At 34.7% G+C, this 19,400-nt stretch overlaps 1 protein-coding gene across 5 annotated transcripts in view; it reads left to right on the forward strand.

The window, feature by feature from the left end:
* Cfap47 (cilia and flagella associated protein 47) overlaps nucleotides 1-19,400 on the forward strand; it is a 234,556-nt gene that overhangs the window by 59,710 nt on the left and 155,446 nt on the right. For all 5 annotated transcript variants that reach the window (XM_042269235.2, XM_042269236.2, XM_076562695.1 and 2 more), the window contains exons 22-26: nucleotides 2,234-2,375; nucleotides 5,283-5,377; nucleotides 7,193-7,352; nucleotides 8,090-8,285; nucleotides 13,242-13,451. In XM_042269235.2, the coding sequence (XP_042125169.2) occupies nucleotides 2,234-2,375; nucleotides 5,283-5,377; nucleotides 7,193-7,352; nucleotides 8,090-8,285; nucleotides 13,242-13,451 (803 nt within the window). The remainder of the gene's footprint in view (nucleotides 1-2,233; nucleotides 2,376-5,282; nucleotides 5,378-7,192; nucleotides 7,353-8,089; nucleotides 8,286-13,241; nucleotides 13,452-19,400) is intronic.

The following is a 19,400-nucleotide window of genomic DNA, read 5'->3' on the forward strand; positions in this document are numbered from 1 at the left end:
ACCTGTTCAGCACCATCCCGCCTGCAGGGTGCTATGTTTCCCACCATGACAATTAAGGAGGACTAAACCTCTGAAACTGTTAGCCAGTACCTATTAAATGCTTTGCATTACTGAAGTTGCTATGGTCGTGGTAACTCTTCTAACTCTAAGACACTTAGTAAGAGCTCCCTTGCTCTTGCAGAAAACCCAGGTTCACTTTGGAGCACCCATATACTTGCTCACAACCGTTTATCGTTCTAGTTCCAGAGAGTCCCATGCCTCCTTCTGACCTCTGTGGACACTAGGCACACATATGGTATACATACATATATGCAGTCAAAACACCTCTTACATAAAAGAAAAATATCAAAAGTGTATGACTGTGTTGTGAAAATTATATACAAATTATTTGTATAATATGCATCCTCTCATTTTACTGTTCACACTTAGGAATGGGAAGACTATAAATTATGTCCTAGAGCCATGCCTCATGGTTACAAAGGGTTGACTGTCAGTCATGTTTGGGCATATAGTATAGAATGTTGATTTATTTTAATTTGCAAATGGAAAACAACAGTTCAATCAGAAGCAGAGAAAGAGAAGAAAGAAAATGTAACTGGTCTCTGAAGTCTAGATAAGAAGTTCCCGAAGAAATAAGATGAAACACATTTTGTTGTATTTTTTCTTTATGTGTGAAATATGAAAGCAAATTATATTTATATATATTTAGTCAGTTTACTCCTTGATATCTATTTTCAGATACTATTGCAGAAATAGATTATCATGGAAATGAGTGTTTTGAAATGGCCATTAAAATAAAACATGCTTCTGTTTTTTATGCTTCTCAATTTTGTTATGAGAACAGATGGTTTATGTAAGATTCCATAGCAAGAGAAGGAATTGACAGTGATATGGTCAGATACAGTTAAATAAAATAAAATGAAAACCCAGTGTTTTGCATAACCAGAGTAATGTGAATCTCCAGATCTGAAAGGATGCCTGTTATATGAGGTTGATGTTCATTTATAAATAATAAAACTTTATTTGTTAGCATGTACTCTTAGTAGAGTATAGCACTAGATATGTCCTTAGATACCATCTTTGTTGTCAGGATATTGGGGGCTTTTTTGTTACATCTCCGAGTTTAAAAAAAGCATTTTTTTCTTGATTTCTTTCTACTGTTCAACTCTAGAAACTTACGGGGACATTGAACAGTAGTTTGTGTATCTGTGTATTGTGAGTGTGCAAACATCTTTAGTATCATTGATTATTGTTAATTTTATTTAAGCAGTTGTGTAGGTGAGAAATGGTACCTCTTGTAATTTTTCCACTTTTTTAAATTTAAATTTATTTGTAGTGGGTTGTGTGGGTGGAGGTCAGAGAATAAGTTGTAGGAGTAAGTTCTCTACTTGCACCTATTGGGTCCTGGGGATTGAACTCACATCATCAGGCTAGGCAGCAAGCATCATTATGCCCTGAGCCATCTCACTGGGCCACATCCTGTGATTTCAATATGCATTTCCTTGATGTTTGATGTAACACATATTTGCTTGTGCTAATGTGTCACTGTGTACATATCTTCTCTGAAATGTCTTTCCCACACTCCCATCTATATTTTCATTATCTAGACCATTTTATAATTGATCTCCGAATGTTATTTGTATATTTTTTGATACTAGTTAGAATTTTGATGAGAAATGTGTTTTGGCTCATTTTATGTTCCTAAAATTATTTGTAGCAGAATAAATGTTTTAAATTTTTTATGATACAGATTAATAATTCTCTTTTAGGAATGATATGTTTGGCATAGTATTTATGAAGTCCTTGCCTATGCAAGGATCACAAAGACTTTTCTCTATTTCTCCAGATATTTTAGGTTTTATTGTTGGATATTTGGTTCATTTTTATGGTTTTATTTTAAGACAAGGTTTCTCTGTGTAGCTTAGGAGCCTGTCCTGGTACTCACTCTGTAGACCATGTTGTCCTCAAACTCACAGAGACCCACTTGCCTCTGCCTCCTGAGTGCTGAGATTAAAGGCGTGTGTCACCACCTGGCTGGTTCGTTTTTAATAAATAAGCATTTTAAAAGTAATTTACCTGATGGTTTTAGAGACTTATTCTTAACATAGTGAATAATATATAATATAGCCTTCACTTTATTAAATAAATGTAGTTTCAATGCCATAAGGTAATTTTGATGAATCAACAGTATCAAAATCCTCAAAGTTGTAAGTATTTTTTGTGTTTTTGACAGGTAGCGACATATGACTTTAGCTTTCCTGTCCATATTAATTCCTTTAAGGCTTCAGAACTGTACTGCGAATATTCATCAAAGAAAAAGATTTTGATGCCAAGAGTGTCACCACTTATTCCACCGTGTTTTGTTCAAGCTACTGGTATGTTAGATGAAAGTCAGTTGATGTGTTTTGGTCAAAGATTTACACTTAACATCTAAAAGTAAAGAAAAATCAGAGTATCAGTTTTAGTTTTCAAAATATGGAGTATTAGAAAATAAAATCACCACTCGATTTCTTTTTTTTTTAATTAATTAAACGTAGTCATTTATTTTATATCCCCACCACAGTTTCCCCCTCTTCCTCTCCTCCTATTCTTCAACCTCGTGCCCCCTCTGTTTCTGATCAGAAAGGGGCAGGCCTCTCATGGGTGTCAACAAAGCATGGCATACCAAATTGAGGTAGGATTTAACTCCTCCCCTTGTATTAAGGCTGGGCAAGGCTACCCAGTATGAGGATTTGGTTCCTGGAAGCCAGTCAAAGCGTTAGGGACAGGCCCTGTTTCTACCACTAGGTGTCCCACAAGTAGACCAAGCTACACAACTGTCAGATACATGTAAAGGGCCTAGAATGGTCCCATATAGGTTTCCTAGCTATCAGTCCATAGTCTGTGAGCTCCTATGAGCCCAGGTTTGTTGTTTCTGTGGGTTCCCTTGTGATGATCTTGACCTACCCTGGCTAGTACAATCCTTCCTCCCTCTCTTCAACAGGATTCCCCGAGATCAGCCAAGTGCTTGGCTGTGGATGTCTGCATCTGTTTCCATTAGTCACTCTAATGACAATTGGGATAGTTACCAATCTGATTACAGGCTATGATCAATTCAGTCTTCCTATCCATTATTGCTAGGAGTCTTAGCTGGGATTATCCTTGTAGATTCCTGGGAGTATCCCTTGTACCAGGTTTCTACCTGACCTCAAAATGCCCTTCCCATCAAGATGTCTCTTTAACTACATTCCCCCTCTACTCACCCCCCCAAACTAATCCTTCGTGTTCCATCCCTGCCAGCCCCCAGTTTACCCAGGAGATCTCTTCTGTTTCTCCTTTCTAGGGAAATTTATGCATTCCTATCCCCCATTGAGCCTTCCTTGTTACCTAGCCTCTCTGGGGCTGTGGATTGTAGCATGGTTAGCCGTTACAGCTAGTATCAATTTATGAGTGAGTACATACAATGTTTGTCTTTCTGGGTCTTGGTTACCTCACTCAAGATGATTTTTTTCCTAGTTCCCTCCATTTGCCTTCAAATTTCCTGATGGCATTTTTTTTAACATTTGAGTAATACTCTGTTGTGTACATGTACCATATTTTCTTTATCCATTCGTTTTTTATTTGTGTTTTGTTTTATTTTTCGAGACAGGGCTTCTCTGTGTAGCTTTGCGACTTTCTTGGAACTCGCTTTGTAGACCAGGCTGGCCTTGAGCCCACAGAGATACATCTGCCTCTGCCTCCTGAGTGCTGGGATTAAAGGCATAAGCCACCACTGCCTGCCTCTTTATCCATTCTTTATTTGAGGGTCATCTAAGTTTTTTTCGGGTCTGAATATTACAAATAATGCTTTCATGAATATAGTTGAGCAAGTGTCCTTGTTTAATGATTGAGCATGCTTTGGGTATGTGTCCAAGAGTGGTATGGCTGGGTCTTGAGGTAGACTTGATTCCCATTATTTTGAGAAACTGCCATATTGATTTCCAAAGTGGCTGTACAAGTTTGCACTCTCACCAAGAGTGGAGGAGTGTTCCCTTTGCTCCAAATCCCCACCAGCATAAGCTGTTACTAGTGTTTTTGATTGTAGCTATTCTGACTGGTGTATGGTGGAATCTCAGAATCCTGATGGCTAAGGATGTTGAACAATTCTTTGTCTCTCAGCCATTATAGATTCTTTGGTTGAGAATTCTCTGTTTAGATCTGCACCCTGTTTTTAATTGGATTATTAGTCTTTTTGGTATCTAGTTTCTTGAGTTCTTTATATAGTTAGGCTATCAGTCCTGTATCAGATGTAGGGTTGGTGAAGATATTTTCCCATTCTGTAGGCTGCCATTTTGTCTTACTTACCATGTCCTTTGTCTTACAGAAGCTTCTCAGTTTCATGAAGTTCCATTTATTAATTGTTGATCTCAGTGTTTGTGCTACTGGTATTCTATTTAGGAAGTTGTCTCCTGTTCCATTGCTTTCTGTTCAGGAAGTTGTCTCCTGTGCCAGTGCTTTTGAGGCTCTTTCCCACTTTCTCTTCTATCCGGTTCAGTGTAACTGGATGTGTATTGAGGTCTCTGATCCACTTGAGTTTTGTGCATGGTGATAGATATGGATCTATGTGAATTCTATGTTTTTCAACATTCAGTTATGCCAGTACCATTTGTTGAATATGCTTTCATTTTTTTCCATTGTAAAATTTTGGCTTCTTCATCAAAAATCAGTTGTCCACAGGTGTGTGGATTTAAGTCAGGGTCTTTAATTTGATTCCATTGATCCACCTGTCTGTTTTTATGCCAATACCATGCTGTTTTTATTACTATATCTTTATAGTAGGGCTTGAAGTGAAGGACAGTGATACCTCTGGACGTTCCTTTATTGTGCAAGATTATTTTAGTTATTCTGGGGGTTTTGTTTTTTATATGAAGATGTGTGTTGTTCTTTCAAGGTTTGGAAAGAATGGTGTTGGAATTTTGATTGGGATTGCATTGAATCTATAGATTGTTTTTGGTAAGATGGCCATTTTTATTATCTTAGTCCTACTGATCTTTTGGTATTATGTTTGTCCTTTCTTATTTCAATATTGAGTTTATTTTATGATTTTTACCATTTCATGGTTATTGTTTTGTTTTTCATGTAATTCATTGCCAATACATTTCAAATTTTCATTTCAAAAATGAAAATTTTTAAATATGGAAACCAACATATCTTAGAACTGTTTGAAATGGAATTTTACTTTTTGATTAGGAAAATATACTACTAATTAGTGTTCACATTTTGTTTATTAATATTTTATCAATATCTTTACTTTTCTTTTAAAGTATTGCGAGCACCATTGAAATTATCGAGTACTGAATTTGTCTTCAAAATCCCATTATATGAACTTCAGCATAGTAAGGAGATCACAAGAATTCAGGTATATAGATAATTAATACACTTCATAATTCATAATTATTTTGTAATTTTTGTAGTTTTCACTTACTGAATTGATTATTTGAAAGAGTGACCTATTGCCTATTATAATTTTCAGAAATAGTTTTTTTATGTGTATGATATGTGTCACTACCATATGCTTGAATGTGTGAGTTCATAGCTGCTTAAGCTTAGCAAGTTGGCCCATGGTCTTTTGGGGATTTTCCTGTCATACTTCTTATCTCACTGTAGGAACACAGGTTTATAGATAAGCATGATGGCATCTGGCCATTTGTTAGGTTCTGGACATTTCAAGTCATATTACCTTGCTTGCTATACAAGCACTTTACCCTTTGAACCATCTTCTGAGCTCCCCTAAAAATAACATCGTAAATTTTATTTCTGTAACTATCAGTTCATGATGTGTCTATGTGGGCATGCATGTCATGGCATGTGTGTGGGGTCAGAGGATAACTTTGTAGAATTGGTTCTCTTTTCCCTTACTGAATTCTGGGGTTTGAATTTGGTAGGTCACTAGAATTTTGCTGAAAGTGACTTTACCAACTCAGCCTCCTCATTGGTACTTAGAGTTTTTATTTTTAATTCAAGCATACATATAATGACTTACTTTAACTACATACATAGATATATAATTTGAATTATTGTCAAATATATTCCATATATATGAATGTATGTATATATATATGTGTGTGTGTGTGTGTGTATGATAAGAAGCAGTCTTAAATAATGAAAAAATGCTGTTATATAATAAAGTAACTTATCCATCAGTCTACTGTTTTTTTTCTTACTGTGCATCACTGCATTTTCCAATTAGAACTATCTTTAGAAGAAAAAATAAATGTTTAAGAAGGACCGTCATATATATCTCTTTGGAAGTTGTATTCACCTGACCGTTCTTGTCTAGTGTATTATTCCTACAATCAGTTTTGTTGAATATCTTTATCACTGGTGATAAAGTACATAAGGAAAATAACATTGCTTTGATAAAAATAGAATGTATGAAATTAAGAGATGTGGATTAATAAAATACTTTTGCTGAAATTAAAATGGATATTTTAGATGAAGAGTATAAAAATATAGTAAAATTTCTTTTAATAAATCCCATGTATATACAAATCTCATGTGGAACTGAGAAAATAAATTTAGTGTCATGAAATGTATTATAGATTTGAAAGTGCCTTTCTGAAATGGGAGATTATTTTACATTATTGAACTTTCATTCAGTTGTTTTGATATCTGAATGACTACTTATTTCTTGGTTATAATTAAGGTATTGGCAAGAGTCATAGTCCTTTCTGAAACTTTAGGGAAAGCTCCTAGCATTGCCTTCTTCAGCATTTAGAGGACAGTCACATTTTTTTTCTGTGGGTCTAGTGGGGAGATGTTAGAGTGGGAACATTTGACATCACTTGAGGAGCATATGTAGCATCACAGTGACTCATTGGAACTGCTGGGTTTGTGATTGTTCTCCAGTTTCTTAGTCTGTTCTTTGGCAGTGATGTGATCATCTTCAAAGGATTAGGGAATTTAAAGAACACATTCAAATATGTAGTTTAGATTTTATTTCTGTAAGAAAGAGTATTCATTCTGTTTTTGTGTGTCAGTATGAACTAACATAAATTTTCTTAGTATTTTTGCTGTAAATTATCAATAGAATTATTTAGGAGTCCTTTTATGTTGCCTATTTGGCATTTTAATATTGCCATAATCAAATCCTCAGATCTTGTTTCTAACAACTAAATTTTATAATGCATTTATGAAATTTTAAAAATTTCTTCTTTTGTGTATATATGAACAGGATCTTGTTTTACATAATATTTCAAAAAAAACTGTTCAGTGGTCTTTGGATATTGGCAAAAGTGTCAAACTTTTCAAAAGTGGCATATTCAAATTTACTGCACTGATTGGAAGTCTGAAACCAGACGAAACGTATACTATTTCAATACATTTCTGTCCAAGTAAGTATTTTTCTATTTTTTTAAAGATTTTAAAATTTTTATTTTATGAGTATTAGTGTTTTGCTTGCATATATGTGTGTATAATATTCCTTGTGTTTGCCTGGGGCCTGCTGATGTCAGAAACAGGTGGTCGATCCTCAGGAACTAGAGGTACAGATAATTGTGAGCTGCCATGGAGGGGCTGGGAATAGAACCTGGGTCCTAACTGCTGAGCCATCTCGCCAGTGGCCCTGGCAGCCTTTCTTAATCTTCCAAGCTGGGAGCATTTCACTGAGAAAACCCCTTTCTCAGTAGTCCCTTAAGATCCTTCAGTTTGTGATATCCTCTTCATGTTCTGAATACAAAAAGGTATTAGAAGATTTTATTAAAGCATTGGAAACAGCTGAAAAAAAGAAGTCCTGTTGCACTACTTCATGTATTATTTATTTTACGTATTATGTATTTCCCCCATGTAGTAAACATTTCTTCCCAAGTGTACAATTATTTCTCCCGTATGTAGTATACATTAAAAAGATTTACTCCATCTCTAGACAAGGTATACTTGAAGACATACTGTTTTTTGTATTTTTTTTTAACAATAGTGCTTCATTTAGTCTTTAATTCTTCATCAAGCTGCATTGTTTGTGGGTTAACTACTCTGCTCCACTTAGCTTTAATATCATAGTACATTTTAATAGTAATGCTTACAATATATGCATTTTTAATGTAAACTAATCTATAGCACCCTTTTTCTATAGGGGAGCCCGTAACCTACCTGGCTGATGTTGCTATTCGTTTAAATGATAATCTATTTGACTATAGAATATTAAGTCTGATTGGAGAGATACAATCACCAAAGATACTTTTTGATCCACCATTTATATGTTTTACTCCTGTTCCTTTGGAGATCACAGCTGGGGTGGATATCAGAATTTTGCCACAGAACTATTTCAGGTAAATTCTTAATATGGATTTTCTACATCTTCTTTATGTGCAATTTTGTTTGTATCTATGTTATGTGAAAATTACATCCCATTCCTGACTTCTTGCTATAGTTTGGAAGAGCAATTAAAGCATTTCATTATACATTGACATTTTAAAAAATACAAAATAGCGATAGTAGTGATTTATTTTCTTTATATTTTAAAAAATTCTGTCTTTGTGGAATAGGAAATAAGCTTAAAACTCAGTGTTAAAGAAATTAACACAAATTTTGCAACTTAAAACATTCATTTGATACTTCAAACATTAATTTATTGTCTTTGAGTTTATATGGATCAGTAGTCTAGATTGGTTTAGCTGAATCTTTTGTTCAGTGTCTGAACACCAGAAAAATATATATTAGCTGTAGAATCAAATTCTTGTGTTTATTAATTCTCCTCCAGCGATGTAGGTTGTTGTCTGAATTAATTTCCATGTAATTATAAAACTAAGACAATAGTTATTGACTGGGGCCACATTAGGTCTCAGTATTTATCTTCAGGTACAAGACCTGTGTTCATATGTGCACTATGTGCTCCAAATTATATTAGCCATCAATTTTTCCTATTACCTCCAAGCCTGTTTATTACCAGAGAACACAATCTATAGGATACAAGCTCAGAAATGCTTTGAGATTTGGACTGTAAGCAGAGAGTAATGTACTGCTAATTTTTATTTATACTCAAAGGGTTAAGGAGAAAGAAATGTATATTCTTTCATTGTAAGATATAGTGTTTTTTGTTCTTTTGTTTTTGTTTTTCGAGACAGGGTTTCTCTGCGTAGTTTTGCACCTTTCCTGGAACTCGCTTTGTAGACCAGGTTGGCCTCAAACTCACAAAGATCTGCCTGCCTCTGCCTCCCGAGTGCTGGGATTAAAGGCATGTGGTGCCGCCGCCGCCGCCGCCGCCGCTACTGCCGCCACCACCACCACCCGGTAGATACAGTGTTTTATACATGTTAAATTAATAAAGCTCATTAAATGTGTTTTTTTAAATGCCTTTTTCTGGCCCCATAAATACTTCAGGTATGTAATGAGATAGTTTACTGTGTGGAAAGGATAGTCAAAATTTTCCTTTTAATTCTTTTCAGGATTCATGTATTTTAATTGCAAATATGATTTAGAATTTAAATACCTTACAAGTGATTGTAACTCATAGTTATTTGATAATTTTTATATGTTGTGAGTATTTTATTTCTTAAAGTTTATTTGCAATTAATATTACATCTCACCTTGATTTTGGTTGAGATCACTACAAATAAATCTTTGATAAAATTCAGAGAAATAGAAATGCTGAGTATAGTAGTACATGGATGTAATCCCAGAACATAGGAGGCTGATAAAGGAAGATATTTAGTTGGATGTCAGTATAGAGTGCATAGTGAAATCTCTTGAAAAAAAAATAATCACATAACACAATAGAAATGTTTACAAAAATAATAAATAGCTATACTATGTAGCAGGAATCTTAAAGGGGCTTATTAATAAAATCAGTCCTGGAGCCAGTTATTGGGGTGAATGCTGGAAAATCAGAGAAGCAGAACAAGCCACAGCCACCTCACCTCGCCAGTTCCTCAGCTGATCCTGTTTCCTTAGACTGGAAGCCTCTCTGTCCTCATCCGAATGGATCTCAGCTGAACTGCTACTCACAACCTGAAAGCTTCTATTTTCTGGTCTTCACGCCTTATATATCTTTCTGCTTTCTGCCACCACTCCCTGGGATTAAAGGTTCACTTCTTGGAATTAAAGGTGTGTGTCACCATGCCAGGCTCTTTCCTGTGTGTGTGGCCTTGAACTCACAGAGATCCAAGCCTCCAGAAGGCTAGGATTAAAGGTGTGAGTGCCACCATTTTCTAGCCTTTGTATCTAGTGGCTGTTCTGTCTCTGACCCCAGATAAGTTTATTAGGGTGCACAATATTTTGGGGAACACAATACTACATGAAAAGAATAAAGATAGAATATCAATATAGTACATATATAATTAGCTTTGTAAAAATAAATAATAAAATACCAAAGGCTCCACTAAAAATATTATGTAAAACTTAAGAACTCAGGTAACTAGTCATGGTGTCAGTCAGTCTTATTACTAGACTAGATAATGTTGTGTAAAGAGTGGCATTGGTATATCTCACAGCCCAAGAATCTCACTCTATAGCCATACCAGGCATTAAGGTTCTCCTATCTCAATTATAGCAGAAGGAAAATTGAGCCACAGATTACAAACACTCAGTCAAAATTGTAATGGGACTCTTCCTTCAAGAAGAGATATGTAGAAGCAGGTGTGTGAATGCATGCCTTTAAACCTAGCACTCAGCATTTGAGAGGTAGAGACAGGCAGGACTCTGGGAGTTCCGCTCTAGCCTTGTCCTCCTAGTTAAGTTCTAAGCTAGCTAGAGCTCCATGGTGAGGATTCTCTGTTGGCTTGGAGCTCACTGTGTGTCCCCAGGTAGTCCTTAACTCAGAGACCAGCCTACTCATCAGTCATACAGAGGGCACCACATGCCCAGCCATTATTTATCCCTAGTACCCCTTGCGTTGGCTGTAATGTGCAGTGAGCTATCAACATTGTTCTATACATTATATGATAATATGTACAGGTTTCCACTAGTAACTGCACCATGAGTGAGGCAGGTGAGTCATAGGCATGTGCACTCAATGCTTTCTACAATATTTGTACTATTTAAAACGCCCACCCAAAGTAAAAGAGCTCTATATCCTAGTTTCATCTCTGTGTGTCAATCATTGAGTTATTAAAATAGGTACTATAATGGTGGATTTTTAAACTTTACTTCAAATAGTTCTTAGTTGTTTGGAGAATAATATGTTTAATATTGTCTATTGAATTGATCCTTTTGTTATTACTAAAATGAACCAGATTATTTTTGATTACTAGAAAGGTCTAGTAAATCTTTCTTTGTATCTTTAAATTGATGTTTTGTGTGTGTTCCTTGTCAGTAATATAACACACACATACACATATGCACAAACACACATTTATAAAACATATATATTTGTGTATATAACATATGTGATACACACACACATCCATACACACACGCATGTACATATGTGTGCACGTGACTTCAGAAACCAGAATGATGTGTAAGATGTCCTGGAGCAGGCATTGCAGATTGTAAGCTACCTGATACGGGTTTTGAGAAATTAGCTCTGGTCGTCTTCAAGAGCATCTATTGCTTTTAACTGCTGAGCCATCTCTACAACTCCCCCCACCATATCTGTTGTTTGATTCCAATAATGTTTGGGAGAGTGAGAAAATGCAGGATGGAGGAAAATATTCATCACAGCTCTCAATGTGTAGCAGAGTATATATGGTAATGCTCTAGTAGTACATCTTCACTTTTGTCCTCAGGGTGGGTCTTGACTGTCTCAATAATATGTCCTAGAAATACAATCTTACTTGTGTATTGTCAACTATGCTTAACATTATTCATAGTAACGTTTTTCAGTATAGCAAAATGTGGAAATTATACAAGCTTCTTGTGACAGGTGAAGGCATAAATGACTAGTTATTTATTTGGACATGAGTATTATGGTTATAAATAAACTTCAGCTAGTAAGACAGTGGTATTTGGAATATCTGAAACAAAATATTGTGTTTTTTTTAAGTCTAGGAAGACTGTATACATGGATTATCCTACCAAAAATGATATACTAACACTGTTGGTGAAATATCCAAATTGAGGAAGGCAATGCCATATTTAATTCCTGTGTTTGATGAGGAAGTTATCATGGATGAAGCCACAGGGCTTGCACTAAGTGTTATTCAGCTTGGGAAGATCTTAGTACTTGAAGAATTAACATACCTGGGCAATTTGCAGTTTTGTCAAGCTTACATTTTATAAGCAGACATTAACTTCTGTTAGTTTATAGATAAAGTAAATTGGAATTTATTTTGCTACAAAGTATTCCTATTAGGAAACTGTCTTAATATAGGAATTAATCTTTTAGCCTTCAACTCTTTAATTAATGTATGGTGATAGCAGTATAAAAACTAATTGAATTCAAATTATGTCATGATGGTTCTGTGAAAGGATTTGAAGAGATGATGACACTTAGATTCCTTGCTATATACATATAGTGAAATTAGCAGCATAAATGACACATTCAGTGACAGTCAATTATAACTAAATTGTTTTCTACTGGACTTACGAATTAATTTTGCAGATTTTGTCTAGTATAACATATAGATATAGTTAATTAAGATGTAGATCATCTTTCCTTTTTTATTAGGTGAGTGATGTTCACACTGCTTAAAATAATAAGAGAATATTATTCCCATTTAATAATATTATTTGCTATGTTTTCATATGTATAATAAAATAAAAGAAGCTAATGTTTCAAAATTTATTGGCTACAGTATTATAAGCAGCATATCAGTTTTAAAGTGATACTATATATATTTTTGAATAGTTAGATAAATTTTATATATGAAATAAACATTTAGCATACTAAATGCCTTTTAAAAGTTATAAAATAAACATTTAGCATTCTAAATGTTAAAATAATGTAATGATTAAAATTAATTTGTGGCATTTGTCTGGAGATGCTTATTATCCAAATTTTAAAATTTCTTCATGTATATAATCTATCAATATTATTTAATGTATATATATATAAACTTTATAAATACAAGTCAACATTGTGGATAAATCTTCATTAGGATATGTTTGAGAGAAATAATTTTATGTAATGGTTATATTTAAAAACATTACCTTTAGTCAGATGTCTTACCTCTCTTAATCCTTACAGGACAAATGGAATAGACAAGGAGAGATGATACAAATATATGTTTAAATATTTCACATACTATTGCATATAGTTACTTTTGGGGAAAAATAAATACACATTCAATTCAAATTAATTGGTGATATTTTGAGGAAAATATATTTCAATTTTTTGTTTTAAACAGTAATTCAACTCTACAGTTCAAGATTCCCACTGCAAAACTTCTTGACGATGATGAGATTCAGCCACTCACTGTGACATTTCCAAAAGGAAGAGTTATCACAGGCTCTAATACTGGAATTAATGATGAGCTACCATGTCATCTTAGTTTCAGTTCGACTAAACCTGTTTCATTTTTTGCCAATCTTCTCTTTTGTGATGACAGAGATAACTGGTAAGACATTTAAATGTGGATGCTTTTGTACTTGACATTGAAGGATACTAGTTGTATATTCTATACTTCTGTAATCTGGGAAAAGGAATGGTATCTACTACAGTGATTTTGGACATAAATTTTTTAATGTTCCAAATACAAATTTGCTTTAATGAAAAATAGCAAAATAGTGAATTATATGCATTATTATGCATGTAATGCATTATATGAATTATATGCATTATAACTGTTATAACTTAGTTAACTTGATTTCTCAGACTCATTTTTTTCATATGTAAAGAGAAAGGTGATGTGGGCAAATGTTTTACAACCAGTAAAGTAGAGCATGAAGTGTGGAGGTACAACCAGATTCTTCTAGATAGTTTTGGTGGTTTGGCTTGGTGGATTGTAGTACAACAGAGCCCAGAAGAAATCTTGAAGGACACCAGTGGCATGGTACAGGTATTTTTGTTATACACAGACATTTATTGAGAGCAGCTATGTTGTATGTATATATATGACAAAGTAGAAGAAAAGTATAAGAAGATAATTTCATTTCTTTCCTACTGTATTTTTGCATCTATTTCATCTCTTTCTCTTTTCCCATTTATTTCCAACTTCTTTCTCAAACGCATACATACAAATATACAAAATACACACACATACACACAAAAAGAAAATTTTATTTAGTATATAGTAGATATATTCACTAGCGCCTACCCAGTGAGAAGGATGGGAGCTGGGGGGATGGCTCTTTTGATAAAGCACCCATCTGCATCAGTAATTCTGAGACTGAGGAAGTGACCTCTAGGTTCAGAGAGAGATCGTGTCTCACAAAAGAAGTGGAAATTGATTGTGAAAAAAAAAACCTTTCATATATATCACACTGTGCATGCACTTGCATTCATATATACACAAAAACTCTCTCTCTCTCTCATACATACATGGACATGGTTGTTTTTAATAGATGTATTATTAGTATGCCCAGATGCAAATTATTTACATTATGGTTTAAATAAATTGACTGTTATGTTTTGATGAAAGAATATGTGTGACACAATCAGTCAACACCTATGTATTGATGATTCTTACTTAAAGCTAATATAAATGAGTACTTATAAAATACTATATAAGTTGAATAGTTTAATTAAGTGTTGGCAAAAGAGATCAAAGAAGTATATTGCATCAAAAACTAGCATCAAAGCAGCAAGTTCCCTTCTTTACTGAAACTATAAAGCTGAGGTGATATAGTGCTATAAAGATACCATTTCAGGATAGTTCTCAGGTTGGGGATATAGCTCAGTGGAGGAGTGATGTCTTACATGTATAAGGACTTAAATTCAGATTCTAACAGTGGGCTGGAAGAGGAAAGAGGATGAGAAAAAGTAAGGCAAATTCTTTTAACAAGATGAGCTTAGAAAAAAAGTAAATAAAGAATAGTTAAAGAGGATCAGGTTAGGAAGACAGCCAGGGAAATTTATTCTCTCGTCATGGAATGACTGGTATAGAATTATCAAAAGCATGTGTTTCTCAAGTGAAATAAGCATGATTGTGGAATATAGGAAAAAGGTTTGCAGCAGTCACAGTGACAACAGCACAGTCTAGGGACTTGTGATAAATGTAAGGACTTTTCCCCCATGAATGAAATGAGACATTGGGTGATTTGAGTTTTTGATACAATGTAATAGCTATTACTTTTGAAAACTGAAACAGAAATAAAAAGGTGTGCTTCCAGCATATATTATTCTCTTTATTCATGAAAATGATTCTTGCCTATCAAGTAGCTTTTTGAGTATTCTACTATGGGCCCATTTAATCTTTACTGATTGACAACTATTTTTCTGATTTTCTTCTGTCACTGATATGACAACCCAAAATATCTATTATATTAAAGAAATGTTATTTTATATTCAGAGGATATTATAGTTTTAGTGGTTTCAGTAATAGTGTCCCTGCACATTTGTGATTGCCTGATGTTGGGAAACATCAGTGTTCCTTAGCAGCCACAATCTCATTGAAATGTCAGCTCTATGAATTGTTTTGCACATAAATTCTGAGTGTTTTGTTCATTCGCCAATTCAAAAACTAATAAAAGTTTGTATTTTTCCTTATCAATTGCAATACACATTGTTGACTTAGCATTATGGCTGCTAAAATCCTGGGTGTGTAAGAGGACTTTAGCCTGTAATTTATCATTGTTGTCTAGACCTATTGCCTATCATGATTTAGGAAGTTGTGTTAGACATAATGCTTGTATTTGCTCACCATTCTTGGGGAGTAGAAAACATTAGGAACAATGCTATGTTCTGGTATAATCACTTGTTCCTTATTACTTACTCAAGTCTGTGCAAACCTGCTTGTAATTACACCTTCATTCTATTTTGTTGATAGATCTGTTAAAATAAATTACAGGATTATGTAAGTTCTCTGTCAGCAATATTTTTGTATATTTGGTATAGAATACCACTGAATTATAATAAACTACAAACATAAAATGTTAAGTGATTTTAATTCTTTCATCATTCACTTGAAGCAGCAATATATTTTTATAGAAAACTTCCATATAAATTGGCAGGACCCCCCAAAACTTACAAGGTGATGCTTACCATCCCTTTACAGATTACTAAAATGATCTTTTTTTAAACAACAGGTAGCAGAATAAAAATATTCATAGATGTGATTTCTCCACTCTCCTTTTACTTTTCAGTACACCTACACTGTTTGGAGCCAATGTCGTGTTTAGCAGATTTCCATTTAAAGGAAACTTTACTGTCCCATTCAATTTATCTTTTAACTTGTCTGATTGCTTGTCTTCTTTGGACTCCGAGAAGAAGGTTGCACATGCAGATGACTAGCACCTGGGGACCTCCTACTACAGCCACCTATGTCCCTTTCATATTCCTAGTACATTGGCTGGATGTGTAGCCTCTGAACCATTTTCATTATGGCTTGATTAATAATACCTCAGTAGAACTGCAGAATTTGATTACATTATGTGCTTCATACATAGAATATTGTTTAAAAGCAAAAGGAATGTAGAGTCATTCCAAAAATTCAATCAATGCTGACTTTTAAGAAAATACCATTAACAGTTGATTTCTTTCCCTTCTAAACCCGTAGGCATCATGTATTAAAAATGTGATATGTGCCAGGACTTTAATTCCAGTACTCGGGAGGCAGAGGCAGGGAGTTCTCTGTGACAAGGCCAACTTGGTCTAGTTCTAGGACAGCCAGGGGTACACAAAGAAACCAGGTGTCAAAACAAAACAAAAAAAAGCAAAAAACAAAAAATAGAGAAATGTGATATGGTTCCATATATTACTTTTAATTGTGCAAATAAATGGAGTCATATTTATACACAAGCATAAGGATATATATATGTGTGTGTGTGTGTGTGTGTGTGTGTGTGAATTATTTTTAGGATAATGTCGCATGTATATTGTGATATTTCCTCACATATTTTGTACAACAAAATAGAGTAGGAAGGCATTTTTGGATTTGTTGAACAGCTCTGTCACATTTATTGAATAAATCCAAGCTTTGTAACTTTATTACTGATTAAGATAATGCTACCTGCTCTAAAGAGTGTTGTATCGCACAACATTGTAGGTGATCTCTACTGTGATAAGTGTACATTAGAATTCTTAAAATTCTCTTGTCCTAGTGCTCAGCCTAAATAACACAGAAGTACTATCTATGGTAGGCACCCAATATTTGAGCAAATATATTATTGAACATGTGTATAAATAAGATTTCATGTGATAGACTTTGCTAGCAGTGATTGAATTTAAAAGCACTTTGAGTAGATTTGGTTACGTCACTTTAGAGACTTTAATCAAGGATATTTGCTTCTGGAATAAATTCTTCTGGAGCAAATACAGTTGTCTTTTTTTTTCCATTTTTCGAAAGTAGATATTTGAATACTGAATAACACACAAACTTGTAATGGTGATGTTGAATGTAGTAGCTTTCACAGTAAAATGCACCTTTCAAAGGCCTGGTTCTCTCTCTCTCTCTCTCTCTCTCTGTCTCTCTCCCTCTCTTTTCTCCTGTTTTCCCCTCTCTCCACTTTCTCTCTACCCCATCTCTTCTTACCTCTACCCTCTCCTCCTCCTTCTCCCCTCCTGTCTCTCTCTTCCCTCTCTTTTCCCCTCCCTTCCCCACTCTCATCCCACTGCTTCATGTTGCTGCACGGGGTACTCAGGTTAGCTGGCTATCTTTCAGCCTGTCATGTCTTTTCCTCCCATTTTGCTTTTGCTGAGATTACAGATCTTATCACATGAGCTTTTTTTTTTTTTAACCCTGGGCTTCAGAGTTTGAACTCAAGTTGGTATACTTGCACTGCTAATACCTTTCTTTACTCAATTAGACATGTCCTGGGGCTCTCAATTCTTCCTTTGTAACTTCCTAACTATAGACAATATGTGTTTCTTTCCTAGGTGCCTTATGGCAAAAGGTTTGGACAAAACCATCATACTAAGACTAAGTAGTTCCCACCCCTCTGTTGTGGTGGTATTGTGTCACCAAAATAGTGTGTACCTTAATAAACTTACCTGGGGTCAGAGAACAGACAAGCCACTAGTTAGTCAGTGATAGCACACGCCTTTAATCCTAGCATTCCAGAGACAGAAATCCCTCTGGATCTCTGTGAGTTCAAGGCCACATTGGAAATAGCCAAGCATGGTGACACACACCTTTAATCCCAGAAAGCTAGCCTTTAATCCCAGGGAGTGGTGGTAGAAAACAGAAAGATACATAAGGCGTGAGGACCAGAAACAAGAGGCTTTTGGCTGGTTAAACATGTGGCTGGTTAAGCTTCAGGCTTTCGAGCAGCACAGTTCAGCTGAGATTCATTCCGGATGAGGACTCAGAGGCCTCCAGTCTGAGGAGACAAGACCAGCTGAGGATCCGGCGAGGTGAGATAGCTGTGGCTTGTTCTGTCTTTCTAATCTACCAGCATGGACCCCAATAACTTGGCTCGGGTTTGATTTTATTAATAAGAACTTTTAAGATTCATGCTACACTCTGTCCTTAGCTTTATGAATTCACAACATTATACTTGATATTTTTGTCAGACATAATAGTTCCTATGCTGTTGGAAAGTCAAAAATGCTGTAATTACTTAGCATTTATCTCAGAGATTGAACAAGAAGCTTCAACATTACTTTTCCTTAGGTATTAACAAGTGCAGTACTAGTAATATGAAAAGCAAGTTTACTTTATATTTTAATCTATAATAATATAAATGAATAAAGAGTCTTTGTTTCCATGCTGTAGACCCTTTCTGATTTCTATATACTATATGCTTCTGTGATGAATGCAGCTAACTCCATATTTTTATTATTCCTTTTTTTTCATCCTTTCAGACACTGATTTTTCTTTATTCCAAGTAACACCTAAAATCAAATACTATGGTCTTCAATCATCTTTTAAAATAGGAAAAAGAAAACAGTATACTTACTCAAATTTTGTTCTTGATATAAATTTTTTTTCTTATTTCTAATGTTTCAGGTGATAGTTCTCTTTTTGTTTTTTCATGTGGTGCTTTTCTTTGGTAGCAATGACCACAAATAAGCATTTTTTTGTATCTTAAGAAAATGTTCCCAGAAACAAAAAGGCTAGAAGAATCCAAATATAGTGATTATAACATCAAGTAAATACAAGGCTTAAAAGTAAAATTCTGAGCCTCAATATAATTCTCTGGTATTCTGTGGGAATGAGGTGCCATAGTACAGATTTTCCTATTCTTATTAAAGTTATTACTTATTTTCTTCAGACAGGGACCTGGGCCATAAAGATCCCATATAATACAGGTGGGGGAATATGAACATGACCCTAAGAACAAACCCTGAGTTCTGGATTTGAGTGCCTATAGTAGCATCTTCACTTAGAAGACAGTAAGAAATTACCTGTTAATGGTATCTCGGCGCCTGAGAGCACAAAGACAGAGCATCCCCAGGATTTGCTCCA

Source organism: Peromyscus maniculatus, chromosome X, assembly GCF_049852395.1.
Source record: "Peromyscus maniculatus bairdii isolate BWxNUB_F1_BW_parent chromosome X, HU_Pman_BW_mat_3.1, whole genome shotgun sequence".
Classification (NCBI taxonomy): Eukaryota; Metazoa; Chordata; class Mammalia; order Rodentia; family Cricetidae; genus Peromyscus; species Peromyscus maniculatus.